Here is a 15,935-nt window from a genome sequence, read left to right as displayed (position 1 = left end):
ATCTCTTCCTTAGTTACAGTTAGGAAGACTTAGTATGGACTAGACACTGTGCTGAAGGTTTTGCAAACATTATCTTACTTAACCCTTATGGCGACCAAAAGATGTGACACTTACATTCCTCCTTCGATGGCTGCAGACCCTGAAGAACAGCATGATTATGCAGTCACCTCCACTTTCCATGGCTGGGAAGAAGAGCCAGTTTTCCAGTGTAAGGCACATGCCAAAGCCCAGGCTCCTTCACCCACCATGCTGCCTTTTTTCATGGTGATTCTTGCTTGTCAACCAATTTCTCTCCTCCTCTCCCTCAAACAAACAGCACCTATCACACCAGGCAAGCCAATGACTCTTCCATGAGTAGATATTCAGGACAAAAAAAAATTAAGTGGGATAAGAATCTTAAACTAAAAACAAACAAACAAAAAAACCACATTAGTGCGTTCCTGTTTTCTATCACAGGAATAAGCACAAGAACTAGTTAATGTAGTAATTAATGTAGTATTCTAACATTAAGGGCCAGAGCTCAATTAAAAAATGAAGTGCATCTGGTTTGAAGGAATACATTTTCCTTCACAAATTGATTCTCTAACACAGACAAGACCTCATCATTCCTTTAAAGAAGAGGTGATGAACAAGTTGGCCTAAGCTCTGGAGCCCTGTAAGCTGAAGAGCCAAAGGTACACCCCCTCGAATAACATTACCAGGAATGCTGGTCCCAGATATCAAAGACATAACATCTTGAGAAAACTGCCAGCACTACCTTAATGGAAGGTGTACTCATAAAACAACGATGTATTCTTCCACTAGACATGTAAACTTCTTACTATGCCTACCGTGCCGATGACTTCAAGAATTATTCCTCCCACTCTTCCCCTGAAAGAACAATGAAGGAAGACATGTTTTGAGTCTCATGATCCTTTTCATTCAGGCTGTGACAGAGCCAACAGTGGGCGTCTGATCCACGGGCAGCCAATCCATAGCCTGCTATGGCCTGGGGCTGATAGCTGTGTCCACACTGAAAGAATTATTGGCTGAACCGATCATATCCCTTCTCTTAGGACATTAGATTAGAATCAGGGAAAGAATGGGGTAAATGGGAAGAGACAGGGAACACAAGGAGATGAAGCAGGACAGTGGTCAAAACACAATAATGGCAACATTCTTGGTAAGGCAGTTGTCCTCATTGTCCTGAACACAAGACATGAGACCTACTCCTGTTTCGTTCCTCACACTTTTGTTGTGTTTTGGTTATTGCCCTCACACTTGTATTGCTGTAAGAGTTCACCTCCTTTATTGTACAGTGAGGATGTCTACAACTCCTGTCTTTCTTTTAATAGTTGACTCGGCCTAGGTGAGTTACTCTGCTCCACAACCAAAAGTAGCAGCTGAACAATTACTTCTATAGGAGTCCTTAGGATTCCTCCTCACAATGAAAATCATGAAGGCGAATTTACACCACATCCAATGTGTTCTCAAGGATTCATTTATTCAGTCTTTATTCTCTTTCCTCCCTCTCTTCTTCCCCCCTCTTCCTTCACCTAATACTTACTGAGCACTTACTGTCTGATGTTTTGATGGGATTTGTAAACATCTCCATAGTAAGAGTTGTTCTTACTATGTGTCAAGCACAGTGTTAGACACTTAGAATCTAGTAATGAACAAGACAACTTGTCTTGATGGAGCATTTAGTCTGCCTGAGAAGCTAAAATGCAAACAAGCCATTAAAGAATGTGCTTGGGATGGGGCACCTGGGTGGTTCAGTAGGTTAAGCGTCCAACTCTTGATTTAGCCTTGGATCATGATCTCACGGTTCATGGGTTTGAGCCCACATTGGGCTCTGCACTGACAGTGCGAAGCCTCCTTAGGATTCTCTCTATCTTTGCCTCTCTCTCTCAAAATAAACAAACTTAAAAAAAAAAAAAAAAAGAATGTGCTTGGGGAGCCATCAGGAGGCTGACTTCTTCCAGTGGAACCAGCCTACTCAGAGAGGTCCTCCCAAGAGAAGTGACATCTAAGCTGACACCTCAAGGGACAAGAGGAATTTGTCAGCTAAATAGGGCTGGGTTAGAAGAGAATGGTGGTATTCCATGCAGAGGAAGAGACATTTGCAAAAGCCCATCAGATCAGCAAGAAACCATCACCAAAACATCTAAGAAATGTGAAATGTGTACAGAGCAAGAAACTGGATTTCAATATGAGAGACTGGAGGGAGGTTGGTGGTTGGGAAGGACTCAACCACTCATAGAGATCAGGTGCTCATACTTTATGCCTCAACCTTCACACTAGGTCAGTTATCTTATGCTGCCCAGAGTCATTAAAAAAATTTTTTTTAACATTTACTTATTTTTGAGAGAGACAGAGACATAGTGCCAGCTGGGGAGGGGCAGAGAGAGAGACACAGAATCTGAAGCAGGCTCCAACTCTGAGCTGTCCACACAGGACCTGATGCGGAACTCGAACTCACGAACCATGATATTATGACCTGAGCTGAAGTCGTAACCGACTGAGCCACCCAGGCGCTGCCCAGAGTCATTTAGACTGGAAAAAAGTATTTATCATAACCATCAGGATGATTGCAATTATCTTTACTTTTAGAGGACATTTAATAGTTTACAAAGTATTTTACATGCCTGATCTCACTTAAAATTTACAACACTGTGAGAAGCCAAGGGTATTGCCCCAGTATTCAGGTGAGGAAACTGAGGTTCTCAAAGAAAGGATAATAGAATGAACAAGAATAATTACAAATATAGCCAAAGTCAAACACATGCCTGAAGAAGATGAAGACTCAAAGAAAAGTCATGTATTTCTACACATATTCCTTAGGGACTATTTTTTTTTTTTCTATTAACACGTGACCTTTTCTTTTCTTTTTGAAGTTTATTTACTTTGAGAGTGGGGAGAGGGAGAGAGAGGGAAGGAGAGAAAGTGAGAGAGAGAGAGAATCCCAGGTAGGCTCCACACTGTCAGTCCAGAGGCTGAATCGCGACTTGATCTTACAAACCGTGAAATCATGATCTGAGCCAAAATTGAGAATCGAACACCTAACCAACTGAGCCACCCAGGGGACCGGACGTTTTGTTTGTTTGTTTCCCCCTTACCTGGGTCAGGAAGAGATGTAAATCCTCTGGGGAACAGAGAACTAAGAACAATGTCTCTACTTGAGCATGAAGGCAGGATCCCTACCCTGGGAGACTCCCAAGTGCCAGGTGTAGCTGGGTATTAGGGTGTGGTTAATAACTGCCTGAGGTTGATCCTATGAATGCCTTCATCTACAATCTGGCAAATTCAGTTGGATACATGTAACTCTTCCAAACATAAGCAATGTCTATGGATTATGATTTAAGAAAAATGAGGAAGATTCTCTCCCTGCACCTCAACAAAAAACTCTGGAGAACCAACTGCCTGCAATTCTTTCAAGAGACCTTTTCCTGTAGGTTCCACACTGACCTCTCTGCAATGTTCTTTGAAATGCAGATACTCCAAGGGCAAGTTCCTGAAGAATCATTTATGCAATGATAAAAATAAAGAAAACACAACAAAAACCCCCAACCATGATAGCATGGTATACAGAGAGAGGGGCTTAAAGAGGTACATGCAAGGTGAATACAGATTTTCTACTTCTGAATTTTGCCAAGATTCTAACTCGCAAGAGGTTTCCATAACGTTCTAAATTACCTTCCAATGGATTTCTACTTTCTCCTTTTTCATCATCCCCAGAATCACCCAAATCATTATCATCATTATCATCATCATCACCACCTTCATAATTTGTTGAGCGCTTTTTATAGCCCAGGCACCGTACAAGGGGGTTTACTTTCATTAAGTCATTTAATCATTATGGCAACCCTTTGAAGTAGGAGCCATTATCAATCCAATTTAGAGATGAGAAAAATAAAGTCTAGTGAAATTAAATAAATTGTCCCAGGTCACCATGCTAGTGAAAAATAAAATCAGGATTCAAATCCATAAGTAACATTTTTCTCTTTTTTTCTGTATTTATGGGGCCAAACACCAACGGTCTTAATAAACTTGGAAGTGCATTAAGTGATGAATCCATTAGCATACTGGGGAGTTGCTCTTTTATGAAAAGTGTATTTATTGATTCATATTCCAATCACACATGATTTTTGTCACTAATTGAGAGGCTAGAAAGTTATAATTAAATCCACATTAATGTAGCTTTGAAATTACATCAGGCCCTCAATGACAGATTGCTGCTCATAATTTAAATATCTCGCATGTTAGAATTCCCTGTCTTGTTTATACTTAGGAAAAAAAGAAAGACTTGTCTGACTCATGCACACAGATTTTTTTTAAGAAAATAGAAAAAAAAAAAAAAAAGACCACAAAATGAGATTAAGTTATTGGCTTTATAATCATAGTCTTTTTCTATGTATTTTAAATGAAGAGATACTAATTTTTAATTAGAACCTATTCGACCTTGGTCAATTAATAACCAACATAAAAAATAAAACAATATAGAAGACAACTGATGTCTGTTATATTCGTCTCTAAATGCAAACCCTCCTTGGCATTTTCAGAAAAGCCTTCAAAAATATATCTTAGTGGGTGAGATAAACACTGCAAATAGGATAGTATCTGCCTTTTAACATTTCTTTGAGGATTAGAGATAAGATACAGCAGGTGCCTGCCACACTGAAGAAGGCAGAAAAGTGCAGCATTTAAGAGAATACAGTTGGGAGTGAGAGTGCTCAAATCTTGGCTTTGCCACTTCCCACAATTTTGTTCTTGATCAGTTAGTTAAGTCCCTGCGCTTCATGGCGAAATGGAAATGTTAGTCATATAGATTTTAATGTGCTGATGTATTGAAAGCACTAAAATATAGCGCCTCACATGAAGCCTGCATGAGAAAGGTAGCTCTCGTTCCTTTTCTCATTAAGTGTTCAAAATGATGATACATCATGTTAATTATATATTATATCTTATTAACTATATTATTGCTTTATTTTGTTACTACCAATCATGATTATAAACGCTATTAGTATCAAGTAAGCAGAATGTTGTCTTCTGTTTGTTTGGAAAACATATTTGAGAACTTAGATTCAGGGATGAAGTTTATGCAAAGCAGGTGCCTCCATTTACATGAAGTAGTAGCCCCTATGGCTCATCTGTCAGACACACTGCATCTCTGGATTGGCTGGCTTCCTTTGGGAAGGCAGAAAGGAAAAGCAGAATGGAAATGTGAAGTTCAGGGTTGTTGCAGAAATGGTATAGCACAGTTTGAGATGGATGTCAAAGAGTAAGGATTAGAGGAATCAGGCAATTTGACCTAGCAGGAATTTCTATAGGGACAGAATCCGGACTTGCAGCATCATGATGCTGGAAGACTGTGCTGAATATCATTTGTGGAGTTGAAGTCCTTTTGATGCCCTTACATCTACACTAATTCTGGTCCTGGGTGATGGAGATGTGTTGGGGTCTGCCACATTCTAGTACACATAAATCCACAGGTATATATTCAGAGCTTTGTAAATAGTACAGGGAAGAAAGAATGTGCTGACGATACTTAAAAAAAAAAAAAAAAAAAAGACCAAAGTCCAACTAGCAAAGAACTGAAGTAGCAAAGTAAGAGTGATCAGTGGAAGGCAGGATTCTATTAACTTAGTTTCCAGAGTAAGACTGAGAAATGGGGTAAATGTAAATTTTTTTTTTTTTTTTTTTTTTTACCATTTCCAAATCAAAGTTTAAGAGATTTGCTGGATCTATTCTATCATCATGGAATAAATGAAACAGACCACTGGGATCAGTGTTATGTCCTGAATTTTGAGTTTGACTCAAAAGATAGTGAGAAGTCCTTGACCTCATTTAAGTAGAGATTAAGAATTGCAAGTTTTGCTTCAAAGTCTTTGAAATTGGCTAAAGCTTTCCCCTGAAGGCTTAGCTTTTATACATTATTTAAACTTTAAATCTACTATATCCATGAGCCTTTCCTAAGCAAAGAGCACATAAAGTGCATGTTTCACCCTAAGGCTATAAATTCAATATCAGTGGATGTCTTTAGAAGTAACACAACTTCATATGGCCAATCCATAGGAAATCATTCATAATATAAGTTATTTTAAAAAATTACAGTTGTGCACAACTGCAGACAAGTGACATGCCTGTGGTTCTTCCTGCATAACATAGCTTTCCTTCACCCCCTCCTCTTCCCATTACACCTCAAATTATACCCTTTGGAAAAAAATCAGTTTTAACGGTTCTGTGGTACACATCTATACTTTTCTCTATGCTCAAACAAATCTGTTTCTCTTTCTCTCTCACACACAACTATATGTCCCTTTTTCTATTTTTTACAAAAATAGTATTTTACTCTGCGCATTACTTTGAAATCTGATTGAATAAATTGTTGACTAAAAAAATGAAAGCCACTTGTTTCCATTTAATGGAACTTAATTAAACTTGTTTAATTTTGTCAAATATTAAGAATGAAACCCTTTTTTTTGCACTTGACAATTTTATCAAAGACAATTACATATACTGACCTTAAGGTCAATGCATATTAATTTAACTCATTCTTTTTAATGGCAGTATAATATTTCATAACATATATGAATCACACACTAATGATTTTCCTACGAACGGACTTACTGTTTCCAGCTCTTTCCTCTACAAATGATGTTGCAGTCAATATCCTTGAACATATATCTTTATATACACTTTTATTTATAAATACTGAAAAACAAAAGGATTATAGTTCAAAAATTTTAAGGAGCACCAACTTTAAAGCTGCTTTCCATAGAAAAGGAGAAACTGGGGTATTATTAGTGCTCTGTCATCATCAATTTTCACCTTTAGCTCATCACTTAACTGTTTACCAAGAACTCTGAAAGGCACTAGGGGGGAACACAGAGACAAACAGAACAAGTTGCCTGCTAAGAGATCACACGCTCTCTCATTGTCACTATCTCCTACAGAAAAAGATGGCTCAGAGAGGCTCCTCCTACTAATGCATACGGTAACATAGATATTCCTTCTCTCTCTCCACTTTGTTAAACTTGCTCAGTAACTAACCTTCTTCTATTTCTCTGCTTTCACCTCTTCACCTTAGCACTTATAAAAGGTAGATCAAGGGGCACCTGGGTGGCTCAGTTGGTTAAGCATCTGATTTCGGCTCAGGTCATGATCTCGCTGGGTTTGTGAGTTCGAGCCCCGCATCGGACTCTGTGCTAACAGCTCAGAGCCTGGAGCCTCCATCAGATTCTGGGTCTCTTCCTCTCTCTGCCCCTCCCATGCTCATGCTCTGTCTCTTTCTGTCTCTCAATAATAAATAAACGTTAAAAAAGATTTTCAAAAAGGTAGATCAACTAACTTCTCTGACTTTTTAAGCTTTGTTTTGGTTTGTCCCCTTGTTTCTTTTTTGTTTGTTTGTTTTTGTCCCTTATTCAGGCTCTCTTCCACAAAGAGAATGTAGTAACTGATCTGCAAGCATAAGCTATTCCACCTTATAGCCTTAGAGGCCTAAAAGAGAGGAAAGACTATAAATATTTTAGGTGTAATAAATGTTCTACTAATCCTTTCCCTCTCCCTTTCTCTTTCCTTCTCCCTCCCTCGCTCTCTCTCTCTCTCTCTCTCTCACCACGCACATCAAGAAAAAAACAACTATAATGCAGTGTGATAAATTCTCATGAATAAAATGTAATGGAAGCCCAAAGGATGGGTTGAATCATTCTGTTTGGGGTAGAGGAAAGGAAAAGGAGGCAATATAAGAGACAACTTCGTGAAGGTAATATTTAAGCTGAGGTTAAAAGACACACATTTTTTTCCAGGCTTGGGGTGTGAGGATGAAGGGAAACTTAAAGTGCTTTTGAGTTTTGGAAGAAACCTGGATAGCTTAGGGTAGTGGTCCTCCAGCTTAAAAGTGCATAGGAATTATCTAGGGAGCTTGTTTAAAATGCAGATTCCCGGGCACCCATCTTCCCAATATTGTGAACTGATGTCCAGAAATCTGCATTTTAAACAAATTCATCCAGGTTTACTGTACTTGGAAACATACTGGTAGAGGCTGTGTGGTGAGTAGTGACATGGAATGATGCCGTCACAGGACTGAAAAGAATACAATGTGTCAGGTAAATGACAATGTGAGACAATCAGAGATACCAGAAAATTGATGTCAACTCTTTGAATTTTGTTTTGAGACACAATGGCTTGGCAATGGAGTTCTGATTTTGATCAAAAAACCCTGCTTTTCCACAGGGAATGTTTACTGAATGGCTGAATGAATGAATGTGGGCAGAATTCTGAGAAAGCGACCGGAAGCTTCCCAGACCATGAGCCCTGCTGGCTTTGTTTAACCTGGCTGTAAGGGCCACTGTTTTATAATGGCCATCCTGAACCACTAGTTCAAGCTTTCCAAATGCTGTCTTGATGTATGTCAAACTGATACATTCCTGCATTTTAATGCAGGTCCACAAACAAGGCAAACGTGATTACCCTGTAGATCATCCGTGTAAACGCACCACAGTTGTGTAGCCAAAGCCACACGCTAGCCCTTGGAGCTAAGATCAGGGAGGACGGGGCACGCTCTTACATAATTTCCCAGCTAGTCAGTGGTAGGGCCTGTGATTAATGCTACATGACGGGCTTTGAACTTTCTGTCCAGATAGGTCCGCTTGCCTCTCAGAGCTCCTAGCAAGAGAGAATGTGCGACCTGCAGATTTCACTCTGAATAACCATCATCCCAGCCAACAACACCAACATTGCTCTGTGGCCCCGTGAGTAGCTGTTTCTGTGCCTCCCTGCTTGTCAACAGACAGGTTGCCAGAGGACTGTCAAAATGTTTGTTTTTTGTTTTTTGTTTTTAATAGGGGTACAAAGCCAAAGAGTAACAAAACTTCGGAGAGCCCAGTGGCTGAAGCTAGACCAAGAAGGCTGGGGGCATCGGGGGATGGGGGGGGGGGGGGGCGTAGGTTGTCCTGGGAAAAATCATTAGAGCCCTCGAGGAGTGGCCGGGGTAGAGAAATTATAACGTGGAAGGAAGAACTCCTGCTGTCTCCACCAACAGCATTCACAGCCTGGAAGCGCCTCGCTGGAGCTCCCGCTGGGCGGCTGACCACAGGCTTCCAGCATCCCAGTCCGGGAGCAGAGCTGCCTCAGTGCTGAACAACTTTCGAGCTCCGCCAAGTGGAGGCCCAGCCTTCAGAGAGTCCCTCCTCTCCAGCCTTCACCACCCCCCCCCCCCCCCCCGCCTCTACCCCGCGCAGAAGTGCAGGTGAGGCCCGGAGCCTCACCTCCACCGGCTCCCCTTCCCACCTCTCCATCTCCCGGGGGCTCCCGACAGCAGCCCCTGCGCGCGCGGGAGCGGGAGGCGAGAGGACACCTCGGGGCGCCTGCAAAAGCCCGTCCACATTCCCGCGGCCAAGCTGGGTCCCTTCAGCCGGTCCCCGCCAGCCCGGAACGGCACCTGCGAAGTGGGGAGGTCTTTGGAGCGGGGACCGAACCCCGGGCTCGCAGCGGAAGCCAGCGGAGGGCGCCCCTGCGGACCTCGCCTCACCTGACGGCTCGCCGCCCGGCCCCCCTCCGCGCACACAGCCCGCACTCACCAGCTCCAGCGCTCGCAGGAAGGCGAGGGGCTCCTTCAGCGCCCGGAACGTGCCCGCGGAGGCCAGCTTTGGACGGGCCAGACGAGAGAGAGAAAGAGAGAGCGTGAGGAAGGGGCTGGGGCGCCTCTCCGGACCGCGGGGCGCCCCCCCGCCTCCGCAACCCAGGTCCGCCCTACCTGACTCACGGGGTCCATCGTCTCCTCCCTTTCAGATGAAGTTCGGGGGCCGCCGCCGCCGCGCGGTCCTCGGGGCCAGGAGCTCCGCGTCGGGAAGCGCCGGAGGGGCGAGGCCCGGGGCGTGCAGGCGCCGGCGGGGGCCGGGGAGAGCGGGGCCGGCGCGGGCTGGCTGACGCTCGACCGGCCGTGCGCTCCGCCAAGCCTGCGAGCCCCGGCTGCGAGCGGAGGCAGCCGGGCGGCGGGGAGGGCGCGGGGAGGGGGAGAGGCGGCGGGAGGGGGAGCGCCCGGGGAGGGCCGCCATTGGCCAGCTGCCGCCGGGAGGGGAGGGCGGGGGGCGGGCGAGGCCGAGCGCCCCGCTCCGCCGTGCGTTCGCCGCGCGCGCACGCTGCCCTCGGGCGCCCGGGAAACTTCGGGGCCGGGGCGCGGGGAGAGCCGGCTGGCTCCGTCGGCAGCACGGTTCCCAGACTGAGGACGGGGGCACCAGGTGAGAGAAGGGCACCACCCCTTACCTGGGGAGGTGTGTGAGGTCCGGTGACTTCTGAACGCCGAAGAGAGCCTGATGACTCGTTGGTCCGCACTAGCCTTCCGGGGGCGCCGTCGGCGCGGCCAGGCAGCCCGGGTGCCGGGGTGCAACCGAGAACGGGGTAATGCAGCCCCTGCCCCCAGCACCAGGAGAGGGTCGGGACCGACGCACGCGGCTGGAAGGGGGAGGGGGGGTCAAAGTCAGCTTGAATAGGGGACTGTGCGCCAGCAGGCTAATTCTCGAGGCCACTGTGTGAGGTCATGCCCACGTTAAAGGTAGAAAATAGGCTTACAGAGGCCGAATCAGCCAAGGTAACACAGGGGCCAGACAGGGATGGAAATTCAAGTTCCTCTCAGCTCATGCTCTTCCACCGAGACCCTTTGGCGAACAAATAACCCCCAATGAAGCTCCTCCGAATTCATCCTGTAGTTGCTGAGTCCTTGCCGCCCAAACTCCTACCTTTTCCCTCCCATGGGCTGCTAACCTTGCCCGAAATAATAGCTAACAACAACCAAACGAGTTCCTTCTGTGAGTCAGAAATTGCGCAAAGGGCTTTATAAACAGCATTTCACATAGTCACAAAACCCCCATGGGTTACTACACTATTCTCATTTTAGAGGTGAGAAAATTGAGGGTCATGGAAGGGACGTGGTCTGCTGTAGTTTAAACAGTTAATAGATGACGAAGCCAGAACTGAATTCAAAAAGGCAGTAAAAGAGAAGTGGGGTAAGGGGTAGAGGGGAGGAAGAGGAGGAGGAAGAAAAAAGGAGGAGGAGGAGAGCGCTTAACCACTCAGTCATGTTGCTGATATGCCCCTTCCTTCTCACTCGCTTTGGACTGGATTCCACATATGAAGTGGTCTCCGGGCAACACAGATACCCCATCTGTTTACTACCAAGATTTGCCAAAAAGGTTTGGAGTTTGTGTGTGTTGGGGGGCGGGGGGGGGGGGGAGTGACTAATAGTTAAGAGTGGGGGATGAAAATGGAAATGAGTAGTTAGGAGTCTGCTAAGGGGAGCCCGCAGGCCAAATATGGGTAAGAAAGATCACATCCAGAGTAGATGCCCCCCGCCCATGGATTTTGTTTGAGAAGACTAGAAATTTCGTAAGAACTCCAAAGGGCCAGTTGCACCATCTGCAGTCAGCCAGTTTTGTTCCTACTGCTCTTCCTACATACACAGTCTAAAACAATTGGAAACAGTTGTTTCAAAAATAAGCCATTATGCAACTTAACAAGGGGAGGGGGAGAGAAGGCAGTTATCAAGTACTTAGTATGTGACCTGACATTTATGTATATAATCTTGTGTGTGAAGTTGCTTAGCCTCTTCAAGACCTCACTTGTCGTTTTAATCTGTAAAATGGAGCCAACAATATCTACCTCGGCTGTTTGTTACCAGGACTCAATGATGTGGTCAGTTGTAGCACAGTCTTGCCACTCTCCGCAGCACCCCTCCTCTACATAGCCCTGCCTTTTTGAACTCAGGAGCTGCCATTTGATTTGCTTTGGCCACTGAAGTATGGGCAGAGGTGATGTGTGCATTCTGGGCAGGAGTTTTCAGAACCTTCAGAGATTTGCCATCTTGTTTGTTTCCTTATACCACCACGAATACAATTTATTACACAGAGGCTACTCTGACAGCCTGAGCCCTGGCATAAGACTGATGAAGACCAGGGGCACCTGGGTGGCTCTGTCTATGAAAGCATCTGACTCTTGATTTCACCTCTGGGTCATGATCTCACGGTTTGTGGGAGCGAGCCCTGCATGGGGCTCTGCGCTGACAGCACAGATCCTGCTTCGTGTTTTTTCTCCCTCTCTTCTCTGCCCCTCCCGTGCCTGTGCTCACTGTCTCTCTCTTAAAAATAAGTAAATAAACTTAAAAAAAAAAACAAAAACATACTGATGAAGAGCAGAGCAGCAGCTGGACTTTATGCACATGGAACCGAGCAAGAAATGCATTTGGGGTTGCAAGTACCTGAGACTTTTAAGTCTTTTGTGACTGCAACGCAATACAACCTGGGGTGATTCATACGAGGATTCACACAGCTAGGAAGTAACTGAACCATGATTCTGCCTGAATCTGTATGACCTCATTGTCCTTGCATCCTTGCTCTTTCCATCACAGTCAACTAGCTTATGGCTATAACATCTTCTGCTTAATGATGATAATTATAATAGCTTATATTAATTCAGTTCTCAGTGCATGCCAGACATTGTGCTGTTTTAAATACATCATTTAAACCTCACCTCAATCCCCTCTTTTATGGATAGTGCATCCAGGCTTAGAAAGGCTAGCTACCTTGCCCAGGGTCATCTAAACATAAACATCTAAACGTGACTCTTTCGACAGAGAGTGATTTATTTACGCTGTTGCCCACTAGCATTTCATTTGAGCTGAGGAGTGGGCACAGCTGAAGTGTGATTATTGAGCCTGTCCCCCTAGGTCTTTCTTCACACCCAACATCTCTCCTTGCTAATATGGTGGCAGATTTTTCCAGTCCTCCAAACACCGTGTGAAGGAAGCCAGAATTGTGGCAAATGGCAAATGTGTCATAGCTTAGACAACAATTACACATTGTCACAGGATGCTTTTCACGTTCCGGAAATGTATGAGCTTCCGACAGCTGTATCACCAAAATAACCCAGAGTTCCGTATCACATTTGCAATGTTAAATGTTTCGTAGACTTTGGGGTTAGAACCTCTGTCTTCAGACCCAGAGATAACAGTGGGTTCCCTAAAGAACTAGGCTGGGAGAAGTAGGAGGGATGGTATAAACACTGCCACAATATCATTCTCAGTGGCTGAGGGTGACACCTTCTCTTCTGCCACAAGACGACAAAAGATAACTTCTTTCTTACTATAACAGATTATTGCATTGGCTCAACAATCATGTTAAGTAGGGTGAGGTGTAAGCAATCCATTTTAGTGGCCTGTATTGGTTATGTAAATCAGTTTCCAAATTCTTCTTTTATTTTCGACCAGGGACTTAGGTTGATGAAGACTTCCTTTGATGTGCCAAGCCAATTCATTCATTTACTGCCCTGGTTCTCAACAGAGGGAGGTTTGGGTCCTTCCCTCCCCACGGAGACATTTAGCATTGTTTGGAGACACTTTAAGTTGTCACAACTGGGTGGGGGAAGGGGGGGTAGAAAGATGCTGTTGGCACCTGCTGGCATCCAAAGTGTTGTGGCCAAGGATACTGCTCAACCTCCTACAATACAAAAGAAAGCTGCGCACAACAAAGATTTATTCAAAAACTGTCAGTAGTGCCTCCGTTGAGAAACCTTGACTTAACAACAAGTTAGGACTTCAAAAAGTAATTCAACAAGTAAGGACTGCATGCTTATTATGTGTTAGTACTGTTCTCGGTACTATAAAGAGCTTGACAAAATCCCTGCCTTCACAGAGTTTACACTGTAGTGGGATATATTACAAATCCAATATGTTCCAGGTCAACATGTGGTAAAACAAGCAAATAAACAAAATTTAAGTTATAAAAACGACCATTTTGACTCTCACAGGGGATCAACATTACAAAAACTGAAGTACCAAACTGCAGTAGATGAACTTGAATTATTCAAGCAATTAAATCTTGCTCTCAGTAACAGGGAATAAATAACATGCTTGGGTTTCATCTTCCTATATCTCTTCTGGCAAAGAGGAAAAAGTAATTTAAAATTTTATCCATAGCACCTTAATACAGGAGAAAATACTATCCATATGTTATGACCTTTAAAATACCGGAAGTAAGTAGTGAGTGGAAGTCAAATGTCATATATTGAACTCTCTGCTTATGCTGCTAACCTAAACTTTCCAAATCTTTCCTTGACTAGTGAGTACAAAAGCAAAGCCCAATAGCATGTCTCTGTAATTATTTGCTTATAAATTTGGCTTGCATGGGGCTGGTACACAGTCAAGGAGTTGGTGTGGAAATATTTTCAAGAATTCGAATTTTACAATAAGTGGCAGCATTATCTGTCAACACACAGATCAAGTAAAGCCATCTTTATGTTTCAGTCTTAAATGGCTGCAATATAGGGGCATTTGGGTGGGTCAGTCAGCTAAGTGTCTGACTCGTGATCTCGGCTCAGGTTTTGATCGAAGGGTTGTGAGTTCAAACCCTGCTTTGGGCTTTGTGCTGGGCTTGAAGCCTACTTTGAAAAAACTGGCTGAAATACAATATACAAGGATGTGTGCATGTTTATACTTGGCTTGAAACTTCATCACAAAATAAGATTTCATAGGCGTCTATGGAATTACTAGCATTCAAATAAGATCATTCTTTTTTATGAAATGTTTACTTATTTATTTTGACAGAGAACGTGTGTGCATGCACATACACTCATTGGGGTAGGAACAGAGAGAGAGAGAGCGAGAGAGAGAGAGAATCCCAAGCAGGCTCCATGCTTAGCATAGAGCCCCATCAGGCTCCATGTCAGGATCATGATATCATGACCTGAGTTGAAATCAAGAGTCAGATGCTTAAGTGACAGCCACCCATCATTCTTAATTAATAATCATAACTGATAGGGGCACCTGGGTGGCTCAGTTGGTTAAGCATCCGACTCTTGGTTTCACTTCAGGTCATGATCTCCCGGTTCGTGGGTTCGAGCCCCGCGTCAGGCACTGTGCTGATGTTACGGAGTCTGCTTGGGATTGTCTCCTCTCTCTGCCCTTCCCCTGCTTGTGCATGCTCTCTCTCTCTCTCTCTCTCTCAAAAATAAATAAACATTAAAAAAATAATCATAACTGATGCAAAAATTCAAATGTCAAGACCGATGTGGACTCACATCACAAAATGCTTTCACTATTTCTATTTGCATCTTTGTTTTAAACAAAAGATGTCTGTGTAAATATGGCCTGGCTTGAACACATGCAAATTTAGAAGACCAAAATGCATGTCCAAAGATTCACCATTGACCTCAGGGAATACGAATTGTAACAGTAATCATAATAATGACTCTCAGTATTAAGTAGATGTTGGATAGAATGCTCAGTGCCCCTATTGGCATAACTCAGTATCCTCATCAACCTCATAAGTCTGTATCACTTTCTTGCCTTGTGTAGACAAGAAAATACAGGCTCAGAGAAATGAAAACTCTCAGCTAAGCTTTTATAGATAGTAAACAGCAGAGTCATGAGTTTTCTCCTACCCTTGTAACTTTCTAAGAAAAAAGATACTATGCAGTTTCCATTGCAAATTTGAAAATGTCACAAGCTTTAGGCAAAAATATTTTTCTTGCTGAAACATAAACGAAATGTCTCTGAAGAAATAAAGATGGGTACCATTGTCGACTCCACGTACAACTTCTACCACTGTTTTTCCATGAACCTAATTAGAAGAAACTCCTCCCCTTCTCAAAGGCTCAATCATTCTAATTATTTTTATCTTTCATCATTAACTGCATTTTCCAAAATGCTCATCCTTCTTGACATTCTTCTTGGATCACTCCCATGTTTTCACAGACTCATAGATCACACCCGCTTTGCGTTAATCTCATGTCACCCACTGCAAGTTTTGAATGACATAAATAAAGCCCAAAGAATGGATACATCTTGACTAAAGTGTTACTGCCTGAAAAAAGGGTCTAGCATAAGAGAGGATTACTCATTCTGGAAACAGATCAACTGTGCTCCTCATATCCTGGCTCTACTACTCCCTTGTTACGTGACCTTG

General features: G+C 43.7%; 1 protein-coding gene and 1 long non-coding RNA gene across 4 annotated transcripts in view; one reads left to right on the top strand and one right to left on the bottom strand.

The window, feature by feature from the left end:
• The window catches only part of SYNPR (synaptoporin), a 313,866-nt gene extending 303,871 nt beyond the window's left edge, over window positions 1–9,995 (bottom strand). Inside the window, exons 1-2 of one of the 2 annotated variants that reach the window (XM_060631506.3) lie at window positions 9,746–9,995; window positions 9,561–9,626 (exon numbers count right to left, since the gene is read on the bottom strand). In XM_060631506.3, coding sequence (XP_060487489.1) covers window positions 9,561–9,626; window positions 9,746–9,754 — 75 coding nt within the window. In that variant the 5' untranslated portion in view covers window positions 9,755–9,995. Of the gene's footprint in view, window positions 1–9,560; window positions 9,627–9,736 lie in introns of both variants that reach the window. The other variant, XM_060631505.3, reaches the window with a different exon arrangement.
• A 126-nt stretch (window positions 9,996–10,121) lies between these two features.
• Window positions 10,122–15,935, top strand: part of LOC132678723 (uncharacterized) — an 81,953-nt gene continuing 76,139 nt past the window's right edge. For both annotated transcript variants that reach the window (XR_009609752.3, XR_009609753.2), the window contains exon 1: window positions 10,122–10,220. This is a non-coding gene — a long non-coding RNA (uncharacterized LOC132678723). The remainder of the gene's footprint in view (window positions 10,221–15,935) is intronic.

Source organism: Panthera onca, chromosome A2 (assembly GCF_046562875.1).
Source record: "Panthera onca isolate mPanOnc1 chromosome A2, mPanOnc1 haplotype 2, whole genome shotgun sequence".
Taxonomy (NCBI): Eukaryota; Metazoa; Chordata; class Mammalia; order Carnivora; family Felidae; genus Panthera; species Panthera onca.
This window is presented reverse-complemented; position numbering and strand designations above follow the sequence as displayed.